Source organism: Nycticebus coucang, chromosome 21, assembly GCF_027406575.1.
Source record: "Nycticebus coucang isolate mNycCou1 chromosome 21, mNycCou1.pri, whole genome shotgun sequence".
Lineage (NCBI taxonomy): Eukaryota > Metazoa > Chordata > Mammalia > Primates > Lorisidae > Nycticebus > Nycticebus coucang.
Genome location: NC_069800.1, coordinates 13,237,201 through 13,263,899, shown reverse-complemented (window position 1 = coordinate 13,263,899; position 26,699 = coordinate 13,237,201). Strand labels below are relative to the sequence as shown.

Genomic DNA, 26,699 nt, shown 5'->3' with positions numbered 1-26,699 from the left:
TTTCTTTTCACTGTTAATCAGTCTACCAGGTGGGGTTTGGTTTTTCTCTGAGGTTCTAATCAGCATCTTCGTGATGACTACCTTGAGCATTTTTCTGTGCTGTTGATCACGTTTCCTTCTTTAGTAGTGTGGTTTTGAGTCTTTGACTATTTTCCTATTGTGGGTCATCTACCCTTGTATTTTGTAGGAATTCTTTTATATTTTGGTTGTGACATTTTGTTGTTGTTTTTTTTTTGTATTGGAATTACTGTTTTTCCACTTGGTTAGTTTACCTTTGTACTTTTATTCTTGGCGTCATAAGATGAATAGAGGTTTGTGCTACAATTTAGGGAATGTGGGGATTCTTTTGTTGCAGGAAGACAAGGCCCAACAGAGAGAAAGAGCACCCAAACACCACGTTTATAAGAGGAAGAAGGGCTTTATTCACCAGCCGGGAGCTTACGGCAAAGAAGAATTCCAAATGGCTGCGCTCCCCTACTGTCTTGGTCTTTCCCTTTTTATTGACACTCAAAAAGTTCCACCCCACAGGTGCCCTTCTCATTGGCCAGTTTGAATCAAGTGGGAGATGTTATTCCCGCCCCCTACAGGATTTCACAGAACTTGGAAACTTCCAACTTTCAGGAAGTTAAGTTTACAAATTCCCAAGAGCTGAGTCACCGTGGAGAGGACCCTGCGGGTGTATCCTTGTGGTCTCCCTAAGAAGACCTGTTTTTCTAGACCTCACCCTTCTTGGCTATCCTCTCTCACTTTAAACTCACAACTGTGAAGTCTGACTTCATTGCAATAAAGAGTGAAGGGCAAAAGGACTATTCCTAAATAGTTGATGTGCTTTGATGTTTTTGTAAGTAATGTTATCACTTTCTTTTTTTTTTTTTTTTGAGACAGAGTCTCACTATGTTGCCCTGGGTAGAGTGCTGTGGCATCACAGCTCATAGCAACCTCAAACTCTTGGGCTTAAGCAATTCTCTTGCCTCAGCCTCCCAAGTATATTATCACTTTCTAATTGCTCATATATGGAAATAAAGTTGATTTCATAATAAAGTTGATAACATATCTAACAACCTTACTAAATTCATTTATTCTAATAGTTTGTTCTTTTGGATATTCTGCATACACAATCATGCCATCCACAAGTAATGACAATTATAATTATTTATTTTCTAATCTTACTGCCTTTTGTTTTTTTATGCTTTATTGCACTGGCTAAGACCTGTCATGTAATTAAGTAGAAATGATGATGGTGGATATCTTTTTTTTTTTTTTTTTTTAGAGACAGAGTCTCATTTTTTTATCACCCTCAGTAGAGTGCCGTGGCGTCACACAGCTCACAGCAACTTCCAACTCCTGGGCTTGGGTGATTCTCTTGCCTCAGCGTCCCAAGTAGCTGGGACTACAGGCACCCGCCACAACGCCTGGCTATATGTATTTTTTTGTTGTTGTTGCAGTTTGGCGGGAGCCGGGTTTGAACCCGCCACCCTCTGTGTATACGGCTGGTGCCCTACCCACTGAGCCACAGGTGCTGCCCTGATGTGGATATCTTAATTCCATTCCCAATGTGGTTTTTTTTTTTTTTTTTTTTTTTTTTTTTGAGGCAGGGTCTTGCTCCATCCCCTGGGCTAGAGTGCAGTGGTGTCATCATCTCACAGCAACCTCCAACTCCTGGGCTTACAATCTTGCCTCAGCATCCCAAGCAGCTGGGACTATAGGCACATGCCACCCTCCCGGTTAATTTTTCTATTTTTTTTTGTAGAGACAGGCTCTTGCTCTTAGGCTGGTCTCCTGCTCTTGCCGTCAAGCAGTCCTCTTGTCTTGGCCTCCCAGAGGGCTGGGACTACAGGTGTGAGCCACCATGCTTGGCCCCCAGTAGGTCTTAAAGGGAAAGTCTTTAATATTTTACCAGTAAATGTGATGTCTGCTGTAGTTTTTTCTTTGTAGAGAACCTTTGACATATTGAGGGGGTTCTATTCCATGTTTCTAGTAGATGGTGAATTTTATTTATTCATTTATTTATTTATTTTTTCTTTGAGACAGAGTCTCACTATGTTGCCCTGGGTAGAGTTCTTTGGCATCACAGCTCACAGCAACTGTTGGGCTTAAGTGATTCTCTTGCCTCAGCCTCCCAAGTAGCTGGGATTACAGGCGCCCGCCACAACACTGGGTATTTTTTTGTTGCAGTTATTCCTGTTGTTTGGCAGGCCGGGGCCAGGTTTGAACCTGCCATCCTCAGTGCATGTGGCTGGCGCTGTAACCACTGAGCTATGGGCCCTGGCTAGATGCTGAATTTTAACAAATGTTTGTTCTCCATTGGTTGAAAAGTTGCACAGATTTCTTTTATGGTTTGTTTGTTTGTTTTTTTACCTCCCCTTCTTTTAGGGTGATGTTTTTCAAATGTTTAACCAACATGGCATTCCTGGAGTAAGGGTGATTTCTGGAGTATGTTAGGTGTTTCATATGTTACTACTTTCTGTGTGTCAGTATGTTTAGGATTTTTAAAATCTGTGTATTGTGAGAGAGAGATTAGCTTTATTATATCTCTCTTTTTACGTGTTCTTGGGTAAGTTTTTTCTGGCCTCATACAACAAGTTAGAAAGTGTTTTCTACATTTTTATTCTCTGTATGAGTTATTGTAAGATCACTGTCATTTCTTAATCTTTAGAAGAATTAAGCCATTTGGGCTTAGAGATTTCTTTATGGTAAGGTATTTAATTAGAGACTCATTCTTTAATATACAAATTATTTAATTGAGAGACTATTCAATTTTTTTATTACTTACATTGGTTTTAAGTTCCCATTTTTTATACGAATGTGTCCACTTATTCTAAGATTTCAAGTTTATTGCCAGAAATTGTTGGTAATATGCTCCAAATATCTTTGTAATAACTGTAAGATGTTTAACATTCATTTCTGATGTTGATAACATACAGTCACTTTTTTTCTTGATTACTACTGCTAAAACCGATTTAATTTTATCAGATTCCCTCTCATCTTCCTCACTGCATTAACCTTTGGATTTATTGATTTTTTTTTTCGTCCTATCAATATCTGTTTATTTTCTGTTTAATTGATTTCTACATTTGTCTTCATTGTTCCCTTCTTAATAAATTTATATTCTTCTAATTTGTGAGATGGAGACTTAGATACTTTATTTTTAATTTTAATTTTTTAATATATGCCTATTAGTGCTGTCAGTTTTCCTCTAATCTCTTTATCCCACAAAGTTTTGTATCATTTATTCATTATCCTTCAGTTCTTAGTATTTTTCTGATTTCTATTTTGTGTTATTATGTACCTATGGATTATTTAGAAGCATAATATGTTGCTTAATTTTTAAATATACAAGGGCTTTCCTAATAATCTTTTAAAAATGTATTTCTCAACTGTAGGCTAAATTTTTAGATATGATAATACTAGATCAAAAAGTATGCTGAATTTTTAGGCTTTTAGTAAACATCAGCACATTAACCTCCAAATAACAGTGTCCAAATTATATTTCCTCCAGTAGCGTGTAAGAACGTCTAATATACCACTCCCACCAATACCAGGTGTTTTTTTTTAAGTTCTTGCTAATATGTTAAAAAGATAAAATGTATCTTTGTTTTTATAATTTTTAAACAATTGCTATTTTGATGATATTTTAACATCAGTTTTTTTCTTTCGTAAGTTGGCTCTTGTCCATTGCTGATTCAATTTGGGTGCTGGTCTGTTTTTTTGTAAGAGCTTTTAAAAACTCTTCTTAAGCAGAAGAGTGAACCAGGATATCGCCTTTCTAAAACCACAACTCGGTGGTTCTGGCTACAGAGAGATGATGAAGATTCCAACTAGTCTTTGGTAAAGTAAATCCAAAGTAAAGAAGACAGGAGGGGAAAATTGTTGAAAGTCTGGATAATTGAATGTGCAAAGTGAGGGGGGAGAGAGGAGGAAAATCAAGAATCAAGCCCTGTGGGTCCACTGTGGACACCCAGGGTACTAATGAGGCCTTTCCCAGAATTTGGAGACCCTGGAGGGTGAAGGAGTATGGAAGAATATAATGAGTGATTTCATGGAGGTGAAGTTCCTGAAAGACATTAGAGTCCTCTGCTGGCAGGTGGTAATCTATGTTTAGTATTTGCTCAAGAGAGAGGGGACAGAGTTGGAAAGAGAAATTTGGGAATCATCTATGTAAATCAGAAATGTGAAAGCTCAGAAGGGATTTGGGGAGTTTAATAAATTTTAATTGCCCTTGGTTATAAGATAATCTAGAGAAGCTTGGGGTGAGAGGTGAAGCTTTCTGAAGGCAACCATGTCATTTTACTAATCATTCCCTGCTATTTCTGTCAGAAATGTGTCAGATAAATAATTAGCCTAATGTAGAATGGTCACTGAGGGATAAGCCCAGAAAACAAAAATGCTGTCTATTGTCAAAGAAGGAAATCCCATGTTTTGTGATGTTTTCCCCAATACACTTTACAGACAGTCCAACATATTACTTCATTTTTATTTTCTTTTAGTTTATTGTCATTCAGACTTTTCTAGCATGCTTATTTTGTGGTTGCTTGTCAAGGACTTCTAGATTAGTATAGATAAATAAATTACTAGAATAAAAATTTACTAGGTTTATATAGGACTAATCCTCTCCCACCTATAAGTATATCCTTTATCCATCCCTGTCTATATTCAGTTCTAATTTTTCTTTAATCCCTTCTATTTTTTATATACATATATATGTATTTGATGTTTTTTTATACTAGATCTTTTGGGGTAGACCTTTTCTTTCAAAAAGAGCAGGGATTCAGGACAGCGCCTGTGGCTCAGGGAGTAGGGCGCCAGCCCCATATGCCGAGGCTGGCGGGTTCAAGTCCCAGGCCTGGCCAAACTGCAACAACAACAACAACAAAAAAGAGCAGAGATTCAAAAGTGTTAGCCAAGACATTCTCTTATTTTCTCCCTATAAGTCCTGCATTTGTCAAGATGCTTACTTTCAAAGTGTGTGGTATTTTTCCTTTCTGTCTTAGATATGTGTAATTTCAGTTCTAAATTTTCAGAATGATGAGAGTAGATAATCAAATTCCTAATTCTGTCTTCTTGAAGTCCTAAATTTCTGAGCCTCCTGATTGAGTACAGAAATCGGCGGTGGTTCTGTTCTGGTCCTTATAAAAATAAATTAACTGGAAGTATAACCTCACCCAGCAGCATAAGTGCATGTGAAACTTGGAGATTGCGTTCTGTCTGGAGAGTGAGTGGTTAAAAGAACTTAGCCTCTGGCTTTCACTCTGCCCTTTAATAACCTTGTGACCCCTGGTGGGTTTAAGTCAGTGCCCCAGTTTCCTCATTGCAAATGGAACAGAGAAAATGAAAACCTTACAGAATATCCAGACTAAATGAATTTAAGTTGCTAAGTGCTTAAAACAGTACTTTGTGTACAGTAAGTGCTATGAAAGTATTAAATGATAAAAGATCAGCTTTCCTTTTTGTTGAATTTTGAACTTTAAAATTTTATTAGAAATTATTTTAGCAAAATTGAGATCTAAACCATGTAATTGGCCTTAAAATGATTTTAGTATCATAACTTTTCCTCATGTGATGCAAAATTACACTCAAGAAGGACCATTTGGTCAAACTGTCAACTCTCTGTCAAGTGTCTCCTGTAGATGTTTCTTATTGTTGTTGGATTTGACTTTGATGTGTCAGTTTTTGGCTGATGAGTAATTGTCTGAGTACTGATAACTTGTTGGAGTCAAGTGCAGCTCTGAGTACTCCATGTCAATGAAGCATTTGGTTTCTGCAGCCCAGACAACCGTCTATGTGACTTCTTTTCGTTTCAATTGGTAAACTTGTCAATTAGCTGCATTTGAAAAGTGATTTTTGATTAGTGCAATCAGTAAACATGGAATCTTTTCTGTGATTGCCACGCTGATTAGGTAAATTGTCACTTGAAAAGCTATTGGTGAAGCTTGGTTTATGTGGCCTTAGAGCTCTAGAAAAGGGATAAGTTTTTAAAGACCAAAGGAAAAAAATCAACTGTCATTTTTTCCTCTCCCGGCTGTACCTTCTGAAGTGCAATTCACTCAGAATTTTTCTCCTCCCTCTCAAATGGATCTTCTGTTAGAGCCATACAAATGAATGATGAGAAGTTTGTTTTACTATCTATTTCATTACTGTCAGCCAGGAAATATTTCGGCTTTATGAATACTTAAAGGCTGTGTATGTATATGTGTGTGTGTGTATATATACATATACACAAACTTTATGTGTGTATTTTACTCAGAGCCACGTAAAGAATTTATTTAAAGGTAGCCTTTATGCCTTTCTTTGATTTTTTTTCTTCTTTTTGGATTGAAATCAAGGGATGTTTTAATAATTGCATCACCATTTTAAGTTTTAGAAAGTTTGCTTAGGTTTTAATTTTTAGAAAAACTGTATTTTGCATATCTTGAGTTTATGTGAAAAAGTTTGTTTTGGAGATGAGAAGTACTAGTGAGGGATAATAATAAAGAGAAAAGCACCCAGCATGCTAGGAATGAAGGGGTAGGGACGCTTGCTATTTTTAAAGTACTTATAGGTGTATAGGTAAACTATAGAAAAGCATCCTCTCTCTTAAAAAATGCATTTATACTTAGTGAACTTTACATTCTGGTTCTACTAAAGAATATTGCTGGCCTTAATCTAACATTTATTGTGTTTGAATCTTAGGAATATGTGTTCCTAATGACCAGGATGGCTTTCCCGCCAGCTGTACTGTTTCTAGGAGAAAATGTACAAGCTCGTTTTACCTCATTTTATTTATGTTTTTTTCTTTTTCCAATTTAAAATTTATTAGGGATCTAGTGTGGAAGCTTTTATAAGTACCATGGAGAGTGTGTGAAGCCACTTGAAGAATTTGCTTAAGGATAGCCTTGATGTTTTTCTTTGATCTTTTTTTTTTTAGATTGAATTCAAGGAATGATTTAATAATTGCATCACCATTTTTAGTTCCAGAAAGTTTGTTTAGGTTTTAATTTAAAACTATGTTTTGCATTACACCATACACAAAGAGATATCATGGATATCTAGGGCTGTTTCTAGGGTGACCACAGTGATTCTGGGCTCTGTGCAATGCAGAGGTAGACGGGGGTCTGACTGAAATTCACTGTATTTCTTTTGACTTTTGTATTAATTAGCTAATTTTGTACATGTAAAGGCACTGAAATAAAATACTTCTGGAAATAATTTCACTATTCTCACTAAATTAACTTTTATATTTGATCTGAATTCTGAGTGGACCAGTGGACTTCAAGTTTGACAAAGTAATGATCAGAAAAAGTGACCTATGTGTTGATTTTACTTTTAGTCGATTATGTTCTCATAAGTAGTAACTCAATGAAAATCATATAACATATTGAGGTACCTAAATGTATCCTATGTTTTTCCATAGAAATAAACCATTTTCATTTGTAAGATGAAATGACTGTTATTGTAAGAATTTCTGGGCCAGGAGCCGTGGCTCACGCCTGTAATCCCAGCACTTTGGGAGGCCAAGGCGGGTGGATCACCTGAGCTTAGGAGTTTGAGACCAGCCTGGGCAAGAGTGAGACCCTGACTCTACTAAAAATAGAAAAATTAGCTAGACGTTGTAGTCCCAGCTACTCGGGAAGCTGAGACAGGAGGTTTGCTTGTACCCAAGAGTTTGAGGTTGCTGTGAGTTATGATGTCACTGCACTCTATCCAAGGAGACAGTGAGATTCTGTTTCCAGTCAAATAAATCAATAAATGAATTTCTGAGTTTTACTCCTTTAGAAAATTATGAATATCTGATTGAGACCTTACTCTGGGGCTAGAACAGTAAACTTTCTCCTCCATTTTCTGTGGGTTGTGTGGTGATGAGCATCCTGTGTCTCTGTTCAGGGTTGGAAAGTGCATTTCACACATAGTGACCACTGAGTTGCCTCCCCGGCCTCTTACTCAGTTTGGCTGCTAGGAGTTTGACTTTTAAATGAGAAAAAAGAGATTTAATTCAAATTGGCTAGAGAAATCACCCTTCTTTTGACTCAGAATGGGATTTTGCCTAGAAATCAGAGTTCGTTGGAAGGCTTCCCTCACTTACTGAGAGAGGCATCTCCTAGTTTGGCTGTGGGAAACTTTGTGCCGGCCGCGGACCCAGGGGGGAAAGGCTGTGGTGGGTGCAGAAGGTTGCTCCCCTTTAGGTAGTTTGTCCACATTTGGAGAAGGCTTTCTTCACTGTGGCCTTCCTAGCTGTGTTGAGATAGGAAGGAAGTCAGAGCAGAGGCGGCCAGCTGTCTCAGGCTAGAATCAGCCAGATACTTATTTGTTCCATGTTCTTTTCATGGGATTTTGTAAAAGCATGATTCTACTTTTTTCTTTCGCCTTTTTTTTCTTTTTAAATGAAAACCAGATTACTTTTTTTTGGTTCCTAACCAGAAATAAGCTTTCATTTCTTTTCTTTAAGAAAGTAAGTTTAAAAACATGATTCTTATTTGTGTTTCTGTTAAAATGTGAGCCTGAATTCATTAAGATAAGCCTTGTCGTCTTTGTTCTTAGGATTCTAGAGGTTACTGTCCTCACACAATAAACACATTAGACAACTTCTGGAATCAGCTATTTTAATTAGGTCTCAGTAGACTCTGCTGAAGGGCGGTGAGACAACGGCCAGCTGCATGCAGTTGGTTTATGTGGTTGATACCAACCTATAGCGCTGCTGAACATCCCCTCCCCCCGAGAGGCCCCGGTGTGTTCTAACACCCATTTACTGGTCAGTTTATTTAGAAGAGCAGGGGCCATTTGATTATTTCTTCTGCTTAGATGTTGTTGCTAGTGCAGCTTTACATTTGGGGGAAGAGGTTTGACTATCAGAAAACAATGGGAAAGTGAGTGACCCCATCATTTAACATGTTTTTCTGGTTTGTGTTGATGAGGTTGTGTGCTTTCTGTTTTATGACAGTTGACATCTTTAGGAGGAAAATTTCAAGATCTCTGTTCGTTGAGTTTGGGTTTATGGAAAAGACCTAAATAAATCCTTTCCATTTGTGTAGTATATAAAATTAAATGTTAAAACTATACATGCCTTTACACAATACATAGCAAGAAATGTGTTTAATGACCAAGGTTACTAAAACTGTTTTGTTAGCAAAAGAAAAATGATGAAACAAAGAATTTGCTGACCCTGTTGGCTACTTTGTGGTGTGTATAATTATGATGCTAGCTTATATGGTTTACATTTTATCTCAGACTTTTTCTAACAACTTTTGATTATAAAATATGTGGGGAGCTCAATATTGATTACTTTTAAAAGTCTTCTGTTTAATCCTTCCATTTATTTTCCAGATATGAGGCCCCAGGATTCCTGGCGAGGTCCTCCTCCCCTATTCCAGCAGCAAAGATTTGACAGGTAACAAAAAGCAAACATGACTTTTAAACACTTTCTCACATTCACATTTTGGGTTTATGGGCTTTTTAGAAACTAAAACCTCCATAATTAGGGAAATATATAGCTAATTACTTTTAATTAAAAGACTCGGGTTTATATACTTTCCTGCTTTTCTTGGTTCTTGGCCTTTATTTTATTGATGCTGTTGGGATGCCCTAAAAATGCAACGCAGAGAGCTTAAAATTGCATTAGGTTTTGGGCAGGCTAAACAGATTTCTTTTTAGAAGGGTTGTGCAGCTTAATGAGGCATAACTAATGGTGTTCCACTTTTATCATTTCTGTGTGGCAGTGCAGCATTAGTACAGACCAACCATTGATTCTTACTACAAACCTCTTGAAGTCCTAATCAGCTTCTTTGGTACAACTTTTTCAGAGCTGACAAGCCTATTGTAGGGTAGTGTCACTGTAGGTCAGTAGTTATTAGTTGCCACTGAAAACAGTTTCTTTAACTACTTAAGATTGAACTGAATTAAACGCAGAAGGGACTCAGAAGAGGATTATGGGATCTGCAGTCTAATAAGTACCATGGACTAGGAGGAATGTGACATGGTTTCATAACAAGGGATGTTTGACATGTGTTCCTTCATTGATAAGTTGCATGCCCCTAAGTCAGATGGACTCTGTATAACAAGACAGTGAGGCACGTTATGAATAATTATATTAACATCTGAAGAATAATTTTTTGAAAGACGACTTTAAAAAGTGTCATAAAACATTTTATGATGGTTTTGCCAGCGTCGGGAAATATAAAAACAAATCGAGCCCTATCATAGAAGGGCTTCCTTTTTTGCCTTCCCCGTTCTAATCTGTTTTATTTTCCTCTCCTCTGGCATTTTAGCAATTTTTAATCTGTTCACATCTAAAATGAACAAAATGTTTTCTTATATTGAATTATAAATGTTTCTCTCCTTTTTAGAAAACTCTGTTTAGAGATACCAAAACTTCATTTTTTTCTTCAAAAAAATAAAAGAAACTATGTTATTCGGTATTTCTTAATAGTATCAGCCATCTACTGGAAGTCCCATTAAATGTAATATGATTGGCAATGTATGTATGTTTTCTTTTTAGTATACATGCTCAAAAACATACTGTTTCATTATCTTCAGAGTAGTAGTATCACAGTCAAACAACTTAAATGAGTAAGGGGTAAATTGGTCTTAAGTTACAGTAGAGCCTCCGTGGTTGACCCCTCCCCGCACGGATCACCTCCTTATGCTGGCCTAATATTCATCCTCCAGCACATGTGCCCATCAGCACGCTGGGCCTCGTTCCTTTTGTTCACCAGTTTGTGATAGTCCCTTGGGTGGTCGACTCAGAGGTTCTGCTGTATATACTTGTTTTACTTATCTTACTGATTACTTTCTTTTCATGTTGACAATAATTGCTACTGTCTGCTTACAAAGTGTTAGCACTGTGTTAACCTGCTTTTATAAACGTGACTTTATTCCTCCCAGCAACTCCTTGTTAAATAGATGGTGTTATTTTTGCATTTTTATAGATGAAGAAACTGAGGCACACAGGAAGTTCAGCAGGTTGCCTTAGGTCACTCTTTCATGCCATTCTTTACCAAGAAACTTTTCACTGGAACAAAACTCATCAGAGTGTTTATTCTGAGCATAGTATAAAGCTGTAAGAACTTCAAAGGAAGTAAAGGCTCTACTTCCACTTTGGAGGCGCCCTTTCTTCAGCACCAGCAGCTTCCTTTCCCTCTATGTATGTTAAGTTTTCTTAAGCTCATCATCATTGTTCCTGCTCTGGCCCTGATGTGTCTGCTGGGTTTTGTTTTTATTCTGATCTAGCAAGTACTGATATTATTTAGACTGACTTTGTGAACCCAGCAGCTTAGGGACAAGTTTTGTGGGTATATATTTTGTTTTATTTTTAGTTAGATATTTATAAAATCATGCTTGAAAGCAAAAGTTAAGTAAGACCAAGTAGAATTCTATTTTATAGGTCTTAAATTTGGTCCTTCAAGAAATGTACTATTTTATTTCTAAGTTTGAATTCAGCTCTCCTAAATTCTCCATTAGCTACAACAGATGTATCACATCACCCTAGACATATGCATTTTCATAGCTCTTGTAAGTACAACCATTAGGCTCCTCCATAAGACACAGCAGAGAGACTGTCACGACTTCACTGAGATGACTAGTTAAGTAGAAGAATTCTTCTGAGAAGCAGGTTTTACTGATCCTCAGTTCAGGATTATTTTCTGCTGTACTATTTTGAGTGTTTGCCAAGAATCCTATCAGAAAAAAGAACATTGAGGGTGTTTTCCTGATGCTCCTATTGTTGTTTTGTTTTGTTTATTTTATTTTTTTGAGACAGAGTCTCACTCTGTTTCTCTGAGTATCATGGCATCATAGTTTTGAGATAGTATTTATAATCCATATATTCTTTTGATATAAAAATACAGCAGTGGCTCTGGCTTGTAATCATAGTACTCAGGCTGAAGTGGGTGGATTGCTTGAGCTCAGGAGTTTGAGACCAGCCTGAGCAAGACTTAAGACCCTGTCTCTACTAAAAATAAAAAAAAAATAACTGGGTGTAGTGGCATATGCCTATTTTCTCAGCTACTCAGGAGACTGAGGCAAGAGGATTGCTCAAGCCCAGGAGGCTGAGGTTGCTGTGAGCTGTGATGCCATGGTGCTCTACTCAGTGTCTCAAAAATACAAAATAACAACAGAAACATCCCTCCCTCTTCCTCCCCTCACAAAGACAGCCTAGTGTTGATACTTAGCAGAGCTGTACAGCATTTGAGTTCCTGTCCCTTGTTCACTTGAGTTCTGTCACTTGGTCTGGTTTCTTCTTGCCAGTGGAGGCCTCTCTTTACTGTAGGTATGGGAGCCATTTAATTTTAAACTTAGGAGTATTAAGCTTAGTTATTTGTGGAGAAATCTTCAAAAACTCTTGATTTGCCATATGTATAAATTAAAAATACCCAAATTGGGGCATGGCGCCTATAGCACAGTGGTTACCGTGCCAGCCACATACACCGGAGCTGGCGGGTTCAAACTGGGCTGCGCCAGTTAAATAACTGCAACAAAAAAATAGCCAGGCGTTGTGGTGGGCGCCTGTAGTCCCAGCTGCTTGGGAGGCTGAGGCAAGAGAATCGTTTAAGCCCAAGAATTGGAGGTTGCTGTGAGCTGTGACACTACGGCACTCTTCCTTGGGTGACATAGTGAGACTGTCTAAAAAGAAAAAATCCAAATTGGTAGTAGTTACTTCACAATGCTAGTAATTTTTCAAAACAGTATGGCAAATGGCACAAATAAGTTCACCTCAGTTATTAACCTCTAATTCTAAAAAGTCAGGGAGTGTCGACCTCAGTGCGTCCACTCCAGATCTTAAATGCATTTTCCTGGACAGATTCCAGTTCGTATTTGCAAATTATTTTGATTAATATAGACATTAGGTAGATTTGTGGAAATTAAGGCCTGTGGACACATAAAAAGAGGGCAGCACATGCCATTCTTATTTTATTCTGTTAACTTTTATTCATGATTTTTGTCATAAAAATGAGCTTCATTGAAATAAGCATTTTAAAAAAGGAGAACTGTGTTTTTTTGTTTTTTTTTTTTGGCCGGGGCTGGGTTTGAACCCACCACCTCCGGCATATGGGACCGGCGCCCTACTCCTTGAGCCACAGGTGCCGCAAAAGGAGAACTGTGTTTTTTAACTGAATTCATTCCTACCTATTTTTAGAGCACAAAGTATTTTAAATTGCACTTATAATATGTATTATTCATGGAAGCAGATTTTCCTGAATCTTAGTTGAGTGAATTTTATCATTACAAGACTAGAAAGAAAAATTGATTAGTTAATACAATGTGTGAGCTGCATTTTGGGCATATGCAGCTGGGCATTTGCATTAATGCCCCACTTTTGATGAACTTTCTTGATCACAGCACAAATCTTAGCACCTCCCTCCTGCAGAGACCAGAAGGGACCATTCCTGTCCCTATACATGGAGCTGTTCTTACTAAAACAGATGAGCTAAATAAAATATTCTTGCTAAAATATATTTGTGCCAATAATGAACTTGAAAAATAATTAAAAGCCCCAAACATATGCATTTCTGTATAAGAAAGACTTATTTTTAATTTTATCTTGTATTACTTACAGCAAATAATATTAGAGCTCTGGTTTCAGTCACCAACTGTAAAGAATAGCTTTGGCCTTTCTAGAGTTGTTCAGAGAGCTGTTCTTCTCTTCGAGCCATCACACAAAAATAATTATCTTTGGTAGTTTTTAATAAAGAGAAGGCACACTGCAAGTGAAGAAAGGAGAATGGGGGAGGGGGGGGTTAGAGAGAATGGATTCAGGCTTGAATAGCTGTTAGAAGAATGCATTACCCAGAGAGCCAACTTCAGGCTTTTTTCCCCTAAGACGTCGCGGAAGTGAAATTCTTACGCTGATAGGGTTATAAAGTAATACCAGTTAGTCAGCACTTTATCGAATTTAAGGTTTTATTGAATTCCTCCTAACATCTTCAATAGCCCCAAAGCTTCTAATGTTAAAATATACTAGAGCATTTTACTTCTGTTTATTCTTTGTAGTGACTTCTATAAAATGGAAGTTGAAGAAAGTGCTTCAAGGAGAAATGGTGATTGTCTTTAGAAGGTATATCTTTGCTACATTATGTGACAGTTTTTAATTAAGTTATGATTTAATATGTTATACCTGTTGCTTTGTGTCTACAAAGTTAAAATGGGTACTTAAAGACAATTAACATTTCTTTCGACTAACAATCTGAGACAGCAAACTGGGTTATAATAGCTGTTGAATCTGTGTTCCCATATAAACTGTACACCAAATGCCAGTCAGCCTATGCCAATTAGTGCTCATGTTGCTAGGTCACCGTGGTCAATTGAGAGCTGCATCAATAGAACTTGAAAAGGTTTCCTCCCAATCAGACCTTCTGACATATTGAACAGAATAATGGATGGGAAAAAACAGCCAAGTCCCCTACCCTGGATTCAAAATACTCAGCAGTAAGAATTCATTTGCAACCTGCAATTAACTAGAAAGAATGGATCCAAGAAGGAGTCTGGACATTTTTGAAAATAAAGCCTCATTCTCCTGTCTTGTACATGTTTACTGTTTGGATTGCATCTTAAATGTAGCCAACTTGGTGATCTTGGGTGCAAATCTTTAAATGACTTAAAAGGAAATTTCACAATTGAAACTAAACAAAAATAATTTTTAAAAGTCAGAATATCAACTGGGTTGAGTTTAAACACCCTTTGTAATAAATGTTACTTCTTGGAACGTGTTAGACTGTGTCAGACTACACGGGATATGAGACATAAAGGCTATTCTGGCTCTGTATATCACATAGGAAAGGCACATGGGATTGTCCTAAACTTTGGAGATGATACCTACTAGTTTTAGGCTTTGCTGTATAATAGGCTTGGCTTCTAATGCAGACGTGGTGTTTTTCTGCAGAGGCGTTGGGGCTGAACCTCTGCTGCCATGGAACCGGATGCTCCAAACCCAAAATGCAGCCTTCCAGCCGAACCAGTACCAGATGATTGCAGGGCCTGGTGGGTATCCACCCCGACGGGATGATCGTGGCGGGAGACAGGTAATACAGTGCGAGCTGAGAAGCGTGTTGCTCACGTTGTATTATTTAAACAAGCCTCTCCGTATTTTCTTACCAACATTATAGAGATGTTGGGTCCATCATTAAAAATGTAGAGGGTGACTACTTGGCTCACTAAATGGGGTTTTATACCTTAAAGATGCTGAACAATTTCTAGCCCAGAAACTAGGGCTTTTAGTTTTGAAATGTGTTCAAAACACATGCCAAATGTGTTCAATCACCAAAACATACTGTTTTTCCTTTAAAGATAATTGGTTGTTAATAGAAACTAGGCCTCACCTAGTAGATGATAGTTTTCTGGAAGTTGAAAGTAAGAATCTCCCTTTTCAGCCATTGTCTTTATTCATGTTACAGTCTCCTGTCTTGATGCATCTAATATTCTTTCTCATGAAAAAAAATCTCTTCTTGTTAATTTTCCATGTATTTTTCTAGTAAATGAAAGCTGTATCATTGAAAGTATCATAATTCCTGGACAAATTCAGTAGATGTAAGCTTCATTTCCTTCTCTTAACAGCATCAGTTTTAGCAGCATTTAAGACTTGAGATCTATTTGGCATAATTTCTTCCAGCAATTTGACACCCTGGCCAGTATTTACAGCTTTAATCTACTCTTTACTAGAGAATAGATTGGAATGCTGTGATTCAGAGTATGTGGTGTTTGTAGAGTTTGGCACCTGCAGAGATGTGAAGTGGTTGTAAAATTGCTTACCTGGTGTTGCCTGCTGGCCTTTTGCAGGGCTTTGCATATTAATTTGTAAGATCTCTCCTCTAAATCTAAGGAAATCTTCTTTTATACGTTTTTGATGTATTCTTACAAGTCTTTGTCTACCTTATAGGAAAATAATCATCTGAATTGCAAAGTTAATGCCTTTTGAGGAGATTTTGTTGCAGTTCATTTAAATCACTTTACAGTAGTTTGCTTTTAATTCTTTCAACCCAAGACTTCTAAAAATTGCATCAGAAAATTGAGGCTGTTTATCTTACTAGAGTCTAGATGGCACTAGTTTAATTAATGAACATTTTTGAAATGAGGACATATTTAGAATGTGAAGAAATCTTGGAGAATGTTTAGTCCAATCACCTCATTTTCTGAATTGGAAATGGAACTCTCAGAACTCTATACAGTTTGGCAGCAGAGCTAGGGGCTGGCTGCCTAGTGACCTCAGTTCATCATCTTTCTGCCTCCAGAGGAGATCATCCCTTTAGAGGAATTCTTTGCTGTTATAGCTTAGAAGATATAAAACCAATTGATAAATTTATGATTCCTTTAGGACTTTTGGGAAGTATATTCATTAAATTGCAGAAGTTCATTGTTAAAAACAGCATCATGACTTCATTGTATTTTTAGTAAAGTTTATATGATTGAACAAAGCCTTAGCCTACACTGTGGCTCCTATTATAAATTAAAGTACTAATGTGCTGGGGGAGGGGGGGAATCAGGGAAGGAGGTCTATTTCAGAGTCCTGGAGGCCTAGAAAGCGAATTATGATGAAAGGATGTTACAGTTATCTTCCTTTATACAGAAATGTTATTTGCAAGCATACTAGGGTATACCACTTATTGCTTATATTATCTTTGGTGGTACTTAATGCTCTATTATGTATTGCTAAAGAAAAAATCGTAAAATTAATTGGTTATTTGGCCTTAACTGGCTTATTAGCAAGCTCTCTTGCCTTGGTTAAGCAAAGTGATTTTCCTGGTGTAATATCTTGAGTCATTATGAAAGTTTAGAGGTACACAAAAATGAAGAAACGTAAAATCTGCCCTGCTAGAAAGAAATGAAGCCCTCCTAGCAACACCAATAAGCCCAGCAAGTTGAAACTTAACACAGGTGAACCAGAAAGGACTCTGTCTACTGTATTTCTTGGAAGTGAAATAATGGACTATAACACAATCTGTTTAAAAACTTTTGTAGTTGACCAACGTGTAGCGTACAGAGATGTGCATACCTTACCACCGCATGACTTGAATTACTGGTCGTGGTGGTGGGAAAACTGAGAACAATAAATAGTCTTTGTATGTTGCTTGCACAAAGTGCACTTAACTGTAGTAAATTTATGTGCATTTTAGGGAATTTTTAAAGTGTGGTTATTAAGACTTTTGGGGTTAGTTTTCAATGGTAACATTTGTGCTAAGTCTCCAACTTTGCAATAAGCTTGTGTTCAAGCTGTGGATCAAAGTACCTTTCGGGGGACTTTCTGTGTGCCATACTTAGAAGACATACTCAGCTCCTTTTCCTTTATGGTGTGTTTTTCTTTAGAGATGTAAAGTTAACTTGCAAGGGTATTAATCCAGAAAATAAACTCTTTCTGTTCTTTATTTTCAGGGATATCCCAGAGAAGGAAGGAAATACCCTTTGCCACCACCCTCAGGAAGATACAGTTGGAATTAAGCTTTTGTAAAGCTTTCCCAAATCCTTTCATCCTTCTGCAGTTTTATGCTATTTGTGGAAAGGAGATTTCTTTCTCAAGTAGTAGTTTTTAATAAAACTACAGTACTTTGTGTATTTCTTTTAACAGTGTATATTTCTACTGATCTGATCTCACTGTTTATGTTGCTTTCCAAAGATGTGTGTTGCATAATACAGTGGATCTGAATTTATTATTGCTTGTAAAACATATTTGATGGAACAGGAGAACTGGTTTTTCATTATGATTAAAAATCAAACCTGCTGTGAGTTTCAAAGCACAGTGTATTCTAGATCATCTTAGGATCCATGCTGATTTTTAATGCACAAGAATTAGGTATGCACTCTTGAGCTGGAACCCTCAACAACCTAGAGTATATATTGTTCAGTATTTCTTTGGAAACATTTCATTAATGTACTTGTCCTACAGAAATTTCTGGACTTTAGTAAAAAAATAAAATGAAACTTTAAAAACTCTGGTCTCGTGGGTTTTTTTTTTCCTTTTATAGTATTTCAGCTTTGAAAATCGACTCCAAGCATATTTTTTTTAAATCAACTTTTACAAAAAAAACTACAAGGCAGTGAAGTAGATTTTAAGGGGATATGATCAGCAAGGCAATCCAACAGAAACTTACACTTTCTCATTAACAATTTGGCTAACTATAAAACTTTCGTGAGAATAAATTATATACAATTTTACAAAGTTCACGTAGACTAGTTTTAAGGATTAGTTTTAAATATTTGCTCTAGTTTTAAGGATTTGTTTTAAATATTTCAAAAAAGTTTAATTCCCAAATAGTCTATAGATTTCAATTTGTACTCATCTTTTTCTTTGCTACTAAGCACATACTATGGTTCCTTAAATATGTTAGGAATTCACACACAGCACTTAACCTCTGGCATTTTCATTTGATTGCCCAAACTTAAGACACATACAAAAGCTTTATACTTTGTTTTTATTTTTCCATCTTAGCCTAAAATAAAGAGGAAAAGTTTCTCTTTGACCTTGTGATTTAGGACATTTTTGCTTTAATATTCCACTAGAGCACACTTGTAATCTTGGGCAATATGGGGGGAAAAAATCCACCGTATCTTGAATAGGAAAGAATTTTGAAGCTATTGAGTTCATTGCTAATAATGGGAGAAGAGAGCAGCATCTTTTATCGTTGAGACAAAGGCTCATTTTAGGAAGTACCAACACAACCATTATGTATCTCCTTCACTTGACTTTCAAGTGATAAATGCCTTCTGTTAAATTTCTTTGTAAGTATCTTCTGAAATATTAAAAATGTATAGCTGTCTTTAAATAAACACCGTATATTCCAAAGGAGCCTATATTCTTCTACCCTTTGTATATTCTCAGACCTTTGTTTTAAGCTATTAGATTATCTTTGATTCTGTTAAAGACATCCCAGCAGAAGCCCTGATGGAAGAAAGGAGAGCTCCATTTCCTCTGCAGGGCAGGGGGTGTGCCCCGAGGGCCTTGCTCCACACCACCCTCCCTTCCTTCCTTCGTCTTCTTCCCACACTTTCCAGCTTCTCCCTACGTGTAAACCTTCCAGAAAAATGCCCTGTTAATTTCAACAAGTAGAATGCTTTTTGGAGTCGTAAATGTAATAGGCTGTACATACCTTCAAATTTTGATGTAAAAATAAAGTCAGTGGGCCAATTTTAAGTAGTTAAATTGTAGTTATATTTAGCACATTTTTTTCAGGGTTTCTTATCAGTAAATTTTTTTCCCTTAAACTTTAGAACCTGGAGACACCCTGACAACTGTGGCACTAAGGGCCTGTACCGAGCAATTGTCTTTGCTTTATGGATCAAATCGGGTATAATGTGTGTTAATATACAAAGCCGTCTACCAGCTGGTATTAGATTGCCATTAGCGTTGGAAAGCCAAATTGGGTGTAATGACCTATAGGTTAATTTTCATACGACAGCGCAGGACGTCACGCACAGGCACAGGTGGCGCCGGGGATCCCGCGCTCCCTTTTTGGCAGGGCGCGGCGACTCCGCAGCCTGCGGTGGACGGAGCGGTGAGGACAGGCTGGCTGCTTCTCCGAGTCAAGGTCCTAGGTCCTTGGCCCCAATTTTCTTTAAAGAGCGGCTGGGAAGCGCTGGGCCCTCGGTGCACATGGGGCACGTGCCCGGCGCGCAGGTCTCGCTCGCGCAGCTCGGCCCTCAGACCCCAGCCGGTCGCCAGCCCGGGAGCCCCGCGAGCTGGCGGCTTGAGCGGACGGATGCAGGAAAGCTCCGACTTCCGAACCCCGAGCTGCCGTCTCTCCGTTCCCCGGACGCGATGCTGTAGCTTCTCAACTTGCCCAGTTCCGTCTCCACTCCCTGTACAAACGCAAGCACCGCACCTGTAAGAAAATACTGGAAACGTTCTTCCTCCCGTGGCTGCTGTTTTAAGTTCTAGGTCTGAAGGTGGCCAAATTGTTAGCTGTGCACACGAATCTAAGAGTCGACTTCAGTCCTGGCTCCCAACCGCGGAGCGGGTGTCCAGCTCCGTCCCGCTCCCTGGCCGCCTATAGCCTGCCCGAGGGGTCAGGAGCGGAGACCCCGCCGCTCTTCTCCTCGGGATAGACCGCTCTGTTCCTAACCAGGAGACAAACTTAGTATCAAACGGCCCATTCTCCGTGGGACTTTTTCCTCCTCTCAGGGTAAGGCTGAATAGGCGTACTTGTGTCTTGTTTCCTGATGCTGTATTTAGGGAACGAGGACCAAGAGAGAACATGCTTTAAATAGGAATAGAACTGTTCACTACTGCAAAATAGATTGCACAGCTTAAATTTAGGCAATGTTAGTGCTTAAACTTTTATTAGAAGTCAGCTAAACAATAACTGAAATAAGAGGTTACACAGAATTTTAAAAACATGAAAGGCATTTACTTGTAATCACTCTAAAGCAAAACCAAATAAAATATAAAAAAAACTTCTCATGGAAACTTTCATTACCTGTAAACTTAAAAATGGTAACAACTAAAGTGAATTTGAAATCACAAAGTTACCTCAGTACTTACTGGAGAGAGCGGATTCCTGACGCCTTGTGGATGCAGTTCCCAGGCTGGGCATCTTCTTTGAAACTTTCTCAAATACTCACTAATTCTGGTGGCAGTAGAAGATTACTTATGTTTTATAAAATGTACCCTATTGCCTTGTCACACTGGGTGTGGGAATGGCAAGCCACAGTGTTTCAAAAAGTTGGACCCAAGGTAGTGTTAATGTTAAGTTACACAGCTGGGGAATCATCGATGCTTGGAACCCGTCTGAATTTATGTTGCCATCACATGATATATTTTTTGTTGGGCACAAATTCATATCTTAAGACCCATTTGGAAGGTCTTTGTATAATTACGGTCCACAATTTTGTTCTAAAAGTCTTTCTAAATCATTAGTATTCAGCACTGTTAACAAAGTCTATGGAAGGTGCTTGCATTTAGTGAACAAGGCTGAGTCTCTGATTTGCTTTCAATTGAGTAAACAGCCACTAGCAGAATAGTTTGGACACATCTGTATTGATAGAAGTCTGACTACTAGCTGTTAGGTTTTAGTTCTAGGAAAGCCTTAAATAGAAAAAAACTCGGTTACACCCCCACCCTATCATATACAAAATACTCTTGTGTCCTTCAAAACTGCACACACTCTCTCACACACACACTTTAATTTACATCCCAACACAGCTTACAGAAAAGTACCTGCAATCCCTGTCGCTCCTTTCTGCAACTTTGATTCTGGGTTTTGGTTTCCATGCCTCAATTGAAAAAGGTAAGTTATATTGTTGTAAAAGTCCAAAATATTTAGGAAAATGTCACATCCATGAAGTTAGCATTTCAGAAACTGAGGTTTGCTGTGGCCTCTGCTAAACTTTTAGGGGGCTTTGTTCCTCTCAGACCCTGTACCAATCCTCCCTGGTGGTTGTGGAGACACTTATCCTCCTCTTCAGTTAATGAGTTTCACCTAGTCTGGCTGTTTGTGTTTTTATAAAAGATCTGCAAAGCACTAATTGCAAAAGAAGAAAAAAAGCTCTTGTCTTGCATTAATCAGAACGTGGAATTCTATAGTAAAAACATTTTCTATTTTAATTTTTCAGGAAATAAACCTCCTAATTTCAAGATGTACATACATTAAATTCAGTCTCTGGGTGTATAGTTAAGTCCTTTGTAGCAATTACTTCTCACTTGGATCTTTTACAACTTAAAAGAATGCTGAAAGGAAAAACCATATGCCTACCCCAATATTTCAGAAAATACTGTATAAAAAAAATTGTTTCTTTTTAATGGTGACATTTTTGAAAGAGAGTTCACTTGTTTAGTTGAAGGTATTTTTTATTCCAGAAATAAATTATGGAGAAAAATTGACTACGAAGATCAATTGTCTTTAAATAGATTACCTCCAACCTTTAGGCCATAAGGTATTGTATTGGGCTATAAAAAAAAAAAAGTAATTATTGCAAAGTATGTGGACTTTTAGAACATGTTTTATAAAATTTCAGAATTCTGGTACTATGCAGTTTGGCCAGGGCCGGGTTTGAAGAATTCTGGTACCATGATGAGGAAACCATCATAATGGTTTCACAAACAAGCATTTTGAAATTTGGCACATTAGTAATAGTTTTGCCAGCTTGGTTAACATTTCTAAAGTCACTTCCATTAATATACAAAAACCCAAGTTGGGAGAATTTTCTGTAGGTGTATTGCACCATTTTCATACTAATTTGCTTAAATTATTTCTCCTTATATAAAATGTCTTAAAAATTAGATCTCATTTTCCAAAAATGCATTCACAGCCTCTTGATAAAGGGGCTGTCTTGCTTCTTAAATGCCCTCCCCACCAAAGAACTGGAGTTCTTTTAAATTACTATATAAAACACAGGTTACAGAACGTGCAAGTTTAACTTCTCAAACACCTTCCTATGGATTCACTTCGCACATTTAGAAAAATGCTGTAATAACGAAGTGGACTATGATGTATCCCCAAGCTGTAATTCTAAAACCTAAAACGTAAAACTGTAACTGTTTAATTTGATCATTTGTAAATGTTTAATCATGCTATTTCTTTAAATTTTTGCTAATTTTATAAGCTCACATTTGTCAGTTTTTAGTATTTTTTACCCCAATACCAGTTATTTAAGTCATGAGTAAACTGAGCTGTGGTGTCATATCATTGCCAACTAGGGTAAAAAAAAAAAAAAAAATCCCCACAAAACCCTATACACTTAATGAAAAAGAAAAGACCACTTGACTTTTAGAAAAAAAATACTTAAGATTCTTTTAAGTTATATTTAAATATCCATTTGAGGCATAGGAAATATAAATTGGTATATTAAAGAGTAAATACATTTATACAATAAAACACCAATAAATTCAGCGCAACTCCTGTTAAGTTCTAAATATGATGAAAATTATAAATATTCTAGTTATCCTTTATATCTTGATTACAATTCAACAAATCACCTCTCTTCTTGATGTGATTTGAAATATAGATTGATGTGAATTTTAGCAATGCTATTTGCTTATTTTAGTAATTTATCAAGGCATTCAAATTCAGACAAGAAAATACTTCAAGAAGAGTAAATACCATGTCTATGGAAAGATGGGGTCCATTTATTTTATCAGTTGATTTTGGGAGACCAGATGCCATAAAGAAGGAAGTGTACCACCTTGTTTTCTCTTATGGTGAGCTGCATCTTAGTGGGAGAGAATCAGCTTTCAGGGTATTATAGACTCATTTGCCTAATACCGATCAAAACATTTTGAAATCAGCATTGAATTAAAAAAGCTAAGTAGACCTATATATCGGTATTTTGATTATTCCATTGCTGTATTACCTAAATGGAAATAATTCCTCTGCAATAATGTTGCTATGTATGCGATCCACCTTGAACTGCCTTAATTGACTTTCAATCAAATATTAATAAAATTGCACTGGGAACCTTTGAAAATTAATCTCTTGTTATAAATTCCACTTCAAAAAGGATTAATTGTTAAATTAATGAGGATGGGTTGATTTTACCAACTACAAACACCCAACAAAGTTTCCAATTTTAGAACTCTTGAGAGCTGCGGTTAGGGACTTGGTGGATGTGAACACAAGTTTTTCCGCATAATTTGGGAACTTGTGGAAGGAGAAAATCACTATCTAAAAACCTCCTAGTGTGTGTGATGTTACAGCATTTGGTCCCGGGGCGGTCTCTGTCCCCCACTCCCAGCAGAGAGGATCAGAGTTTGCCCCTCTCCGAGACTCTCTCGTTTCTTATCTCTGTGTACCCCAAGTGTTAGCTTCCGCACATGGCCCCCTTCCGTTCCGGCAGTTTCTTGCAGAGCTATCACACGCCGACCTCCACCCCGGGGCGCCTGCGCTGTCACCAAGTCCTGCCATAGAGCAGGTTAGCACCCAGCACACCGCTGCCGTAGTCCCCGGCGGCCGCGTCCAGGGTCGCCAGGCCGCCCGCGGGGGCGTGCAACGCAGGAGGGCTGGGCGACAGCTCCTCGAGCTCGGGCGCGGGCGTCGGGGCCGGCGGCTGCGGGCCGGCCTGGCCGGGTGTGGGCGTGCTGGCGCCGTTCTGGCACGGCTTGCCGTCCTTGACCAGCACCGGCACCGCCACGCGGCGCGGCGACGGCGGCGGAGGGCCCAGGCCGCCGTCCTGCTGCAGCTGCTGCGCCGCCTTGTCCTTGGCTTGCCGCTTCATCTTGTAGCGGTGGTTCTGGAACCAGATCTTGACCTGCGTGGGCGTCAGGTGGATCATGCTGGCCAGGTGCTCCCGCTCGGGCGCCGACAAGTACTTCTGCTGCTTGAAGCGTCGCTCCAGCTCGTAGACCTGCGCTTGCGAGAAGAGCACGCGGCGTTTCCTTCGCGGCGCCGCGGCCGCTGTGTGCAGTGGCACCAGAGACTTGGCTGCGTCCGCGATGCCCGTCAGCGACCCCATGCCGGCCACGTTCACGCCCGTCGACGGCCCCATGAACCTGGAGACTGGGGAGGAGGCGCAAGGGGAAGGCGAGTGAACTAGAGGTCCGCCGGGCGTCAAAGCCGCCGCCGTCCTCTTCCCGCCGCGGCGGCCGCGACGCCGCCGGGTCCGGGCTGGCTCCCAGGACCCCCCGCGCAGCGCGGCCCTGGCCCCAGCACCCCCCGCGCGCCCTCGCGGCGTCCCAGGACCCCGCGCGCCGGCCCGGCGCCAACCTCCGCACCCGCCCCGCGCCCCAGGTTGAGGCGGGAGATGCCCGCGCTGCCCGCCGGCCCTCAGTCCCGCGCTCCTGGCCCCGCTCACTTGACGAGTAGCGCGGGTCCGGGTTGGGGCCGTACCAGCCGGTGGCCGCGGCGGCCGCGCCGCCCCGCATGCCGTCCGTGTAGGCGGGCAGCTCGCCCATGTTGCCCAGGCCGCCGTTGCAGTAGCCGCCCATGGCGCCGTGCGGGCACTGCGAGACGCCCGGCGGCATGTGGTAGGTGGCGGCCGCCGCAGCCGCCGCCGCCGCCGCCGCCGCGGCCGCCGCGTTGTGGCCCGCCATGGCGTGAGGCGGCTGCATGCCCGGCACGGCCGCCGCCTGCGAGGAGGGCCCGGGCGGCGGCGCGCGGTAGGCGGCGGCGGCCGCAGCCCCCAGGGACGCCCCCAGGCCGGGCGGCACGCCGTCCATGGCGCCGCCGAACTTCTTGTAGGTCTCCTCGATGGGGCTCAGGATGTCGGACACGGAGAAGGGCGTCGTGTGCTTTGGGCTCAACGACATGGCTCGGCGCACCGCCAGGTAGGGGGGCCCGGGGCGGGCGCGGGCGGGACGCGGCGGCCGCTGGTAGCCGCCGCCTCGGCCGCAGCGACAGCGGCAGCGCCTGTGACGCGCAGTTGGGGGCTCTGCGAGCCCGCGGAGGTGCGGGGTCTAGGGTTTATTTTAGTCCGGCTCCAGGTTTACGACAGCCTCGGGGGGCGGAGCAACATCCCAAACGAGCAAACAATGATCATTGACATCTTTTTCTCTCGCCTCCTCTCCCTGTAACGGAGGCAAAAAAAAGTAGAAGGGGCAGTTGGATGTTGCATGAGAAGATCACCCGCTTTTGCTTTCTCCATCCTTCGCGCCTTTATCCGCGGCAGTTATCCCAGCCCTGGAGCACCAGAAAAACTCAGAGGCTGGCGTCGAGGCTGGTGGTGAAGGACTCCGTGCTGGTCCTCTTCCAGACCCCAGTTTTCCTACAGTGACTTCGTGGCAGAGTGCGGTATATCTCGGGGAGGAGGAGTTTTCAGGGCGCTCTTGGTCCACTCCAGTTACCAGCCCCACACTTGCTCCATCATCTAAAGTGTTAAAAAAAAAAAGGAGGAGGGGGCTCTTGGGTCCCAGGATAAGAGCACATAAAGAGAAGAGGTACAATGACGGTCCTCTGCTATTGTAGGGCTCCCTAATTTATGCATCTTTCGACCCTTAAGCATCACTTTGCGGGCAACCAAACGGGCACTTCCAAATTAGCTCAAAGTATCCAAATCCAAAGAAGAGAGAAAACACATACAGACACAGACAAATACACAGATGCTAACTCGTGTAAGTATTCTGATTTTACCCTGTGGGTATGGAGATTGAACAGGGAAAGAAGGTATGTTTTTATTTGCTAACACGTTTCATGTTCAATTTGCACCTGTAAAGTTTTTTTTTTTTTTTTTTTTTTTACAGCTTTCTTTCCCTTTGTTCTGGTCCTCTTCCTCCAGCCCTTGTAAATATCTAAATATCTGATTTAGGATTTATTACTTCTATGATCAAAAAGGAAAGAAAAAAAAAATCCCTGAAATTCCAAACATTTCTAGTTGTTTCCAAGGGGTCTTTTTGATGTTGTTGGAAAATATAACCTGTTCAAGGAATGTGAAGATGAATGCAGAAATCAGGTGAAAATGGTAATTTTTCTTGAAAAATACAAAACTACAGGTAAACTGATTTTAGAAACCTTGTCATCCTTTGACTTGTAAATTTACCTGCTGCACAGCCAAGAAGAATGTAAACATTATGAACTGAATGGGATAAAGAATATAACAAAAGTGTGCAAAGCATATTGACTAAATTTTTAAAACAATCTTATAGTGAAAAAAAGAAAAGAAAAACGAAGATTTAAGATTTCCTAGAGACTGGAGCAGGAGAAAGAAAAACATGGAGACTGTTTTCTTAAGCAAGAGGTTTTGATTATTTTAAAATAAAAAGGAAGAAAAGGATATGTGAAAACAATTTAAGTTTAACCTGCCAGCACGTGTCTTGAAGGCAAGAATGGTGTTACTGATTCCTTTTTCTGTTTGGTTTCAACCCTTTGGTGGGAATGGAT

General features: G+C 39.8%; 2 protein-coding genes across 2 annotated transcripts in view; one reads left to right on the top strand and one right to left on the bottom strand.

Annotated features, from left to right (window-relative positions):
* Positions 1-17,889, top strand: part of XRN2 (5'-3' exoribonuclease 2) — a 101,650-nt gene extending 83,761 nt beyond the window's left edge. Inside the window, exons 28-30 of the mRNA XM_053573594.1 lie at positions 9,298-9,361; positions 14,849-14,987; positions 17,332-17,889. Coding sequence (XP_053429569.1) covers positions 9,298-9,361; positions 14,849-14,987; positions 17,332-17,397 — 269 coding nt within the window. The 3' untranslated portion in view covers positions 17,398-17,889. The remainder of the gene's footprint in view (positions 1-9,297; positions 9,362-14,848; positions 14,988-17,331) is intronic.
* Positions 17,890-23,775: 5,886 nt separating this feature from the next.
* NKX2-4 (NK2 homeobox 4) lies at positions 23,776-25,135 on the bottom strand. Its single transcript, XM_053574865.1, has 2 exons — positions 24,679-25,135; positions 23,776-24,383 (listed from the first exon to the last, which is right to left on the bottom strand). Exons 1-2 carry the CDS (start codon positions 25,130-25,132, stop codon positions 23,776-23,778), a joined length of 1,062 nt encoding a protein of 353 aa, XP_053430840.1. The 5' UTR covers positions 25,133-25,135.
* Positions 25,136-26,699: the final 1,564 nt, after the last annotated feature.

What these genes read in the sequence shown, in the direction of transcription:
- NKX2-4 (XM_053574865.1), bottom strand. Translation starts at nt 25,132, where the DNA reads ATGTCGTTGAGCCCAAAGCACACGACGCCCTTCTCCGTGTCCGACATC. An exon ending in GGACCCGCGCTACTCGTCAA is followed by an intron (nt 24,384 to 24,678) that starts GTGAGCGGGGCC and finishes CCTCCTCCCCAG; the next exon opens with TCTCCAGGTTCATGGGGCCG.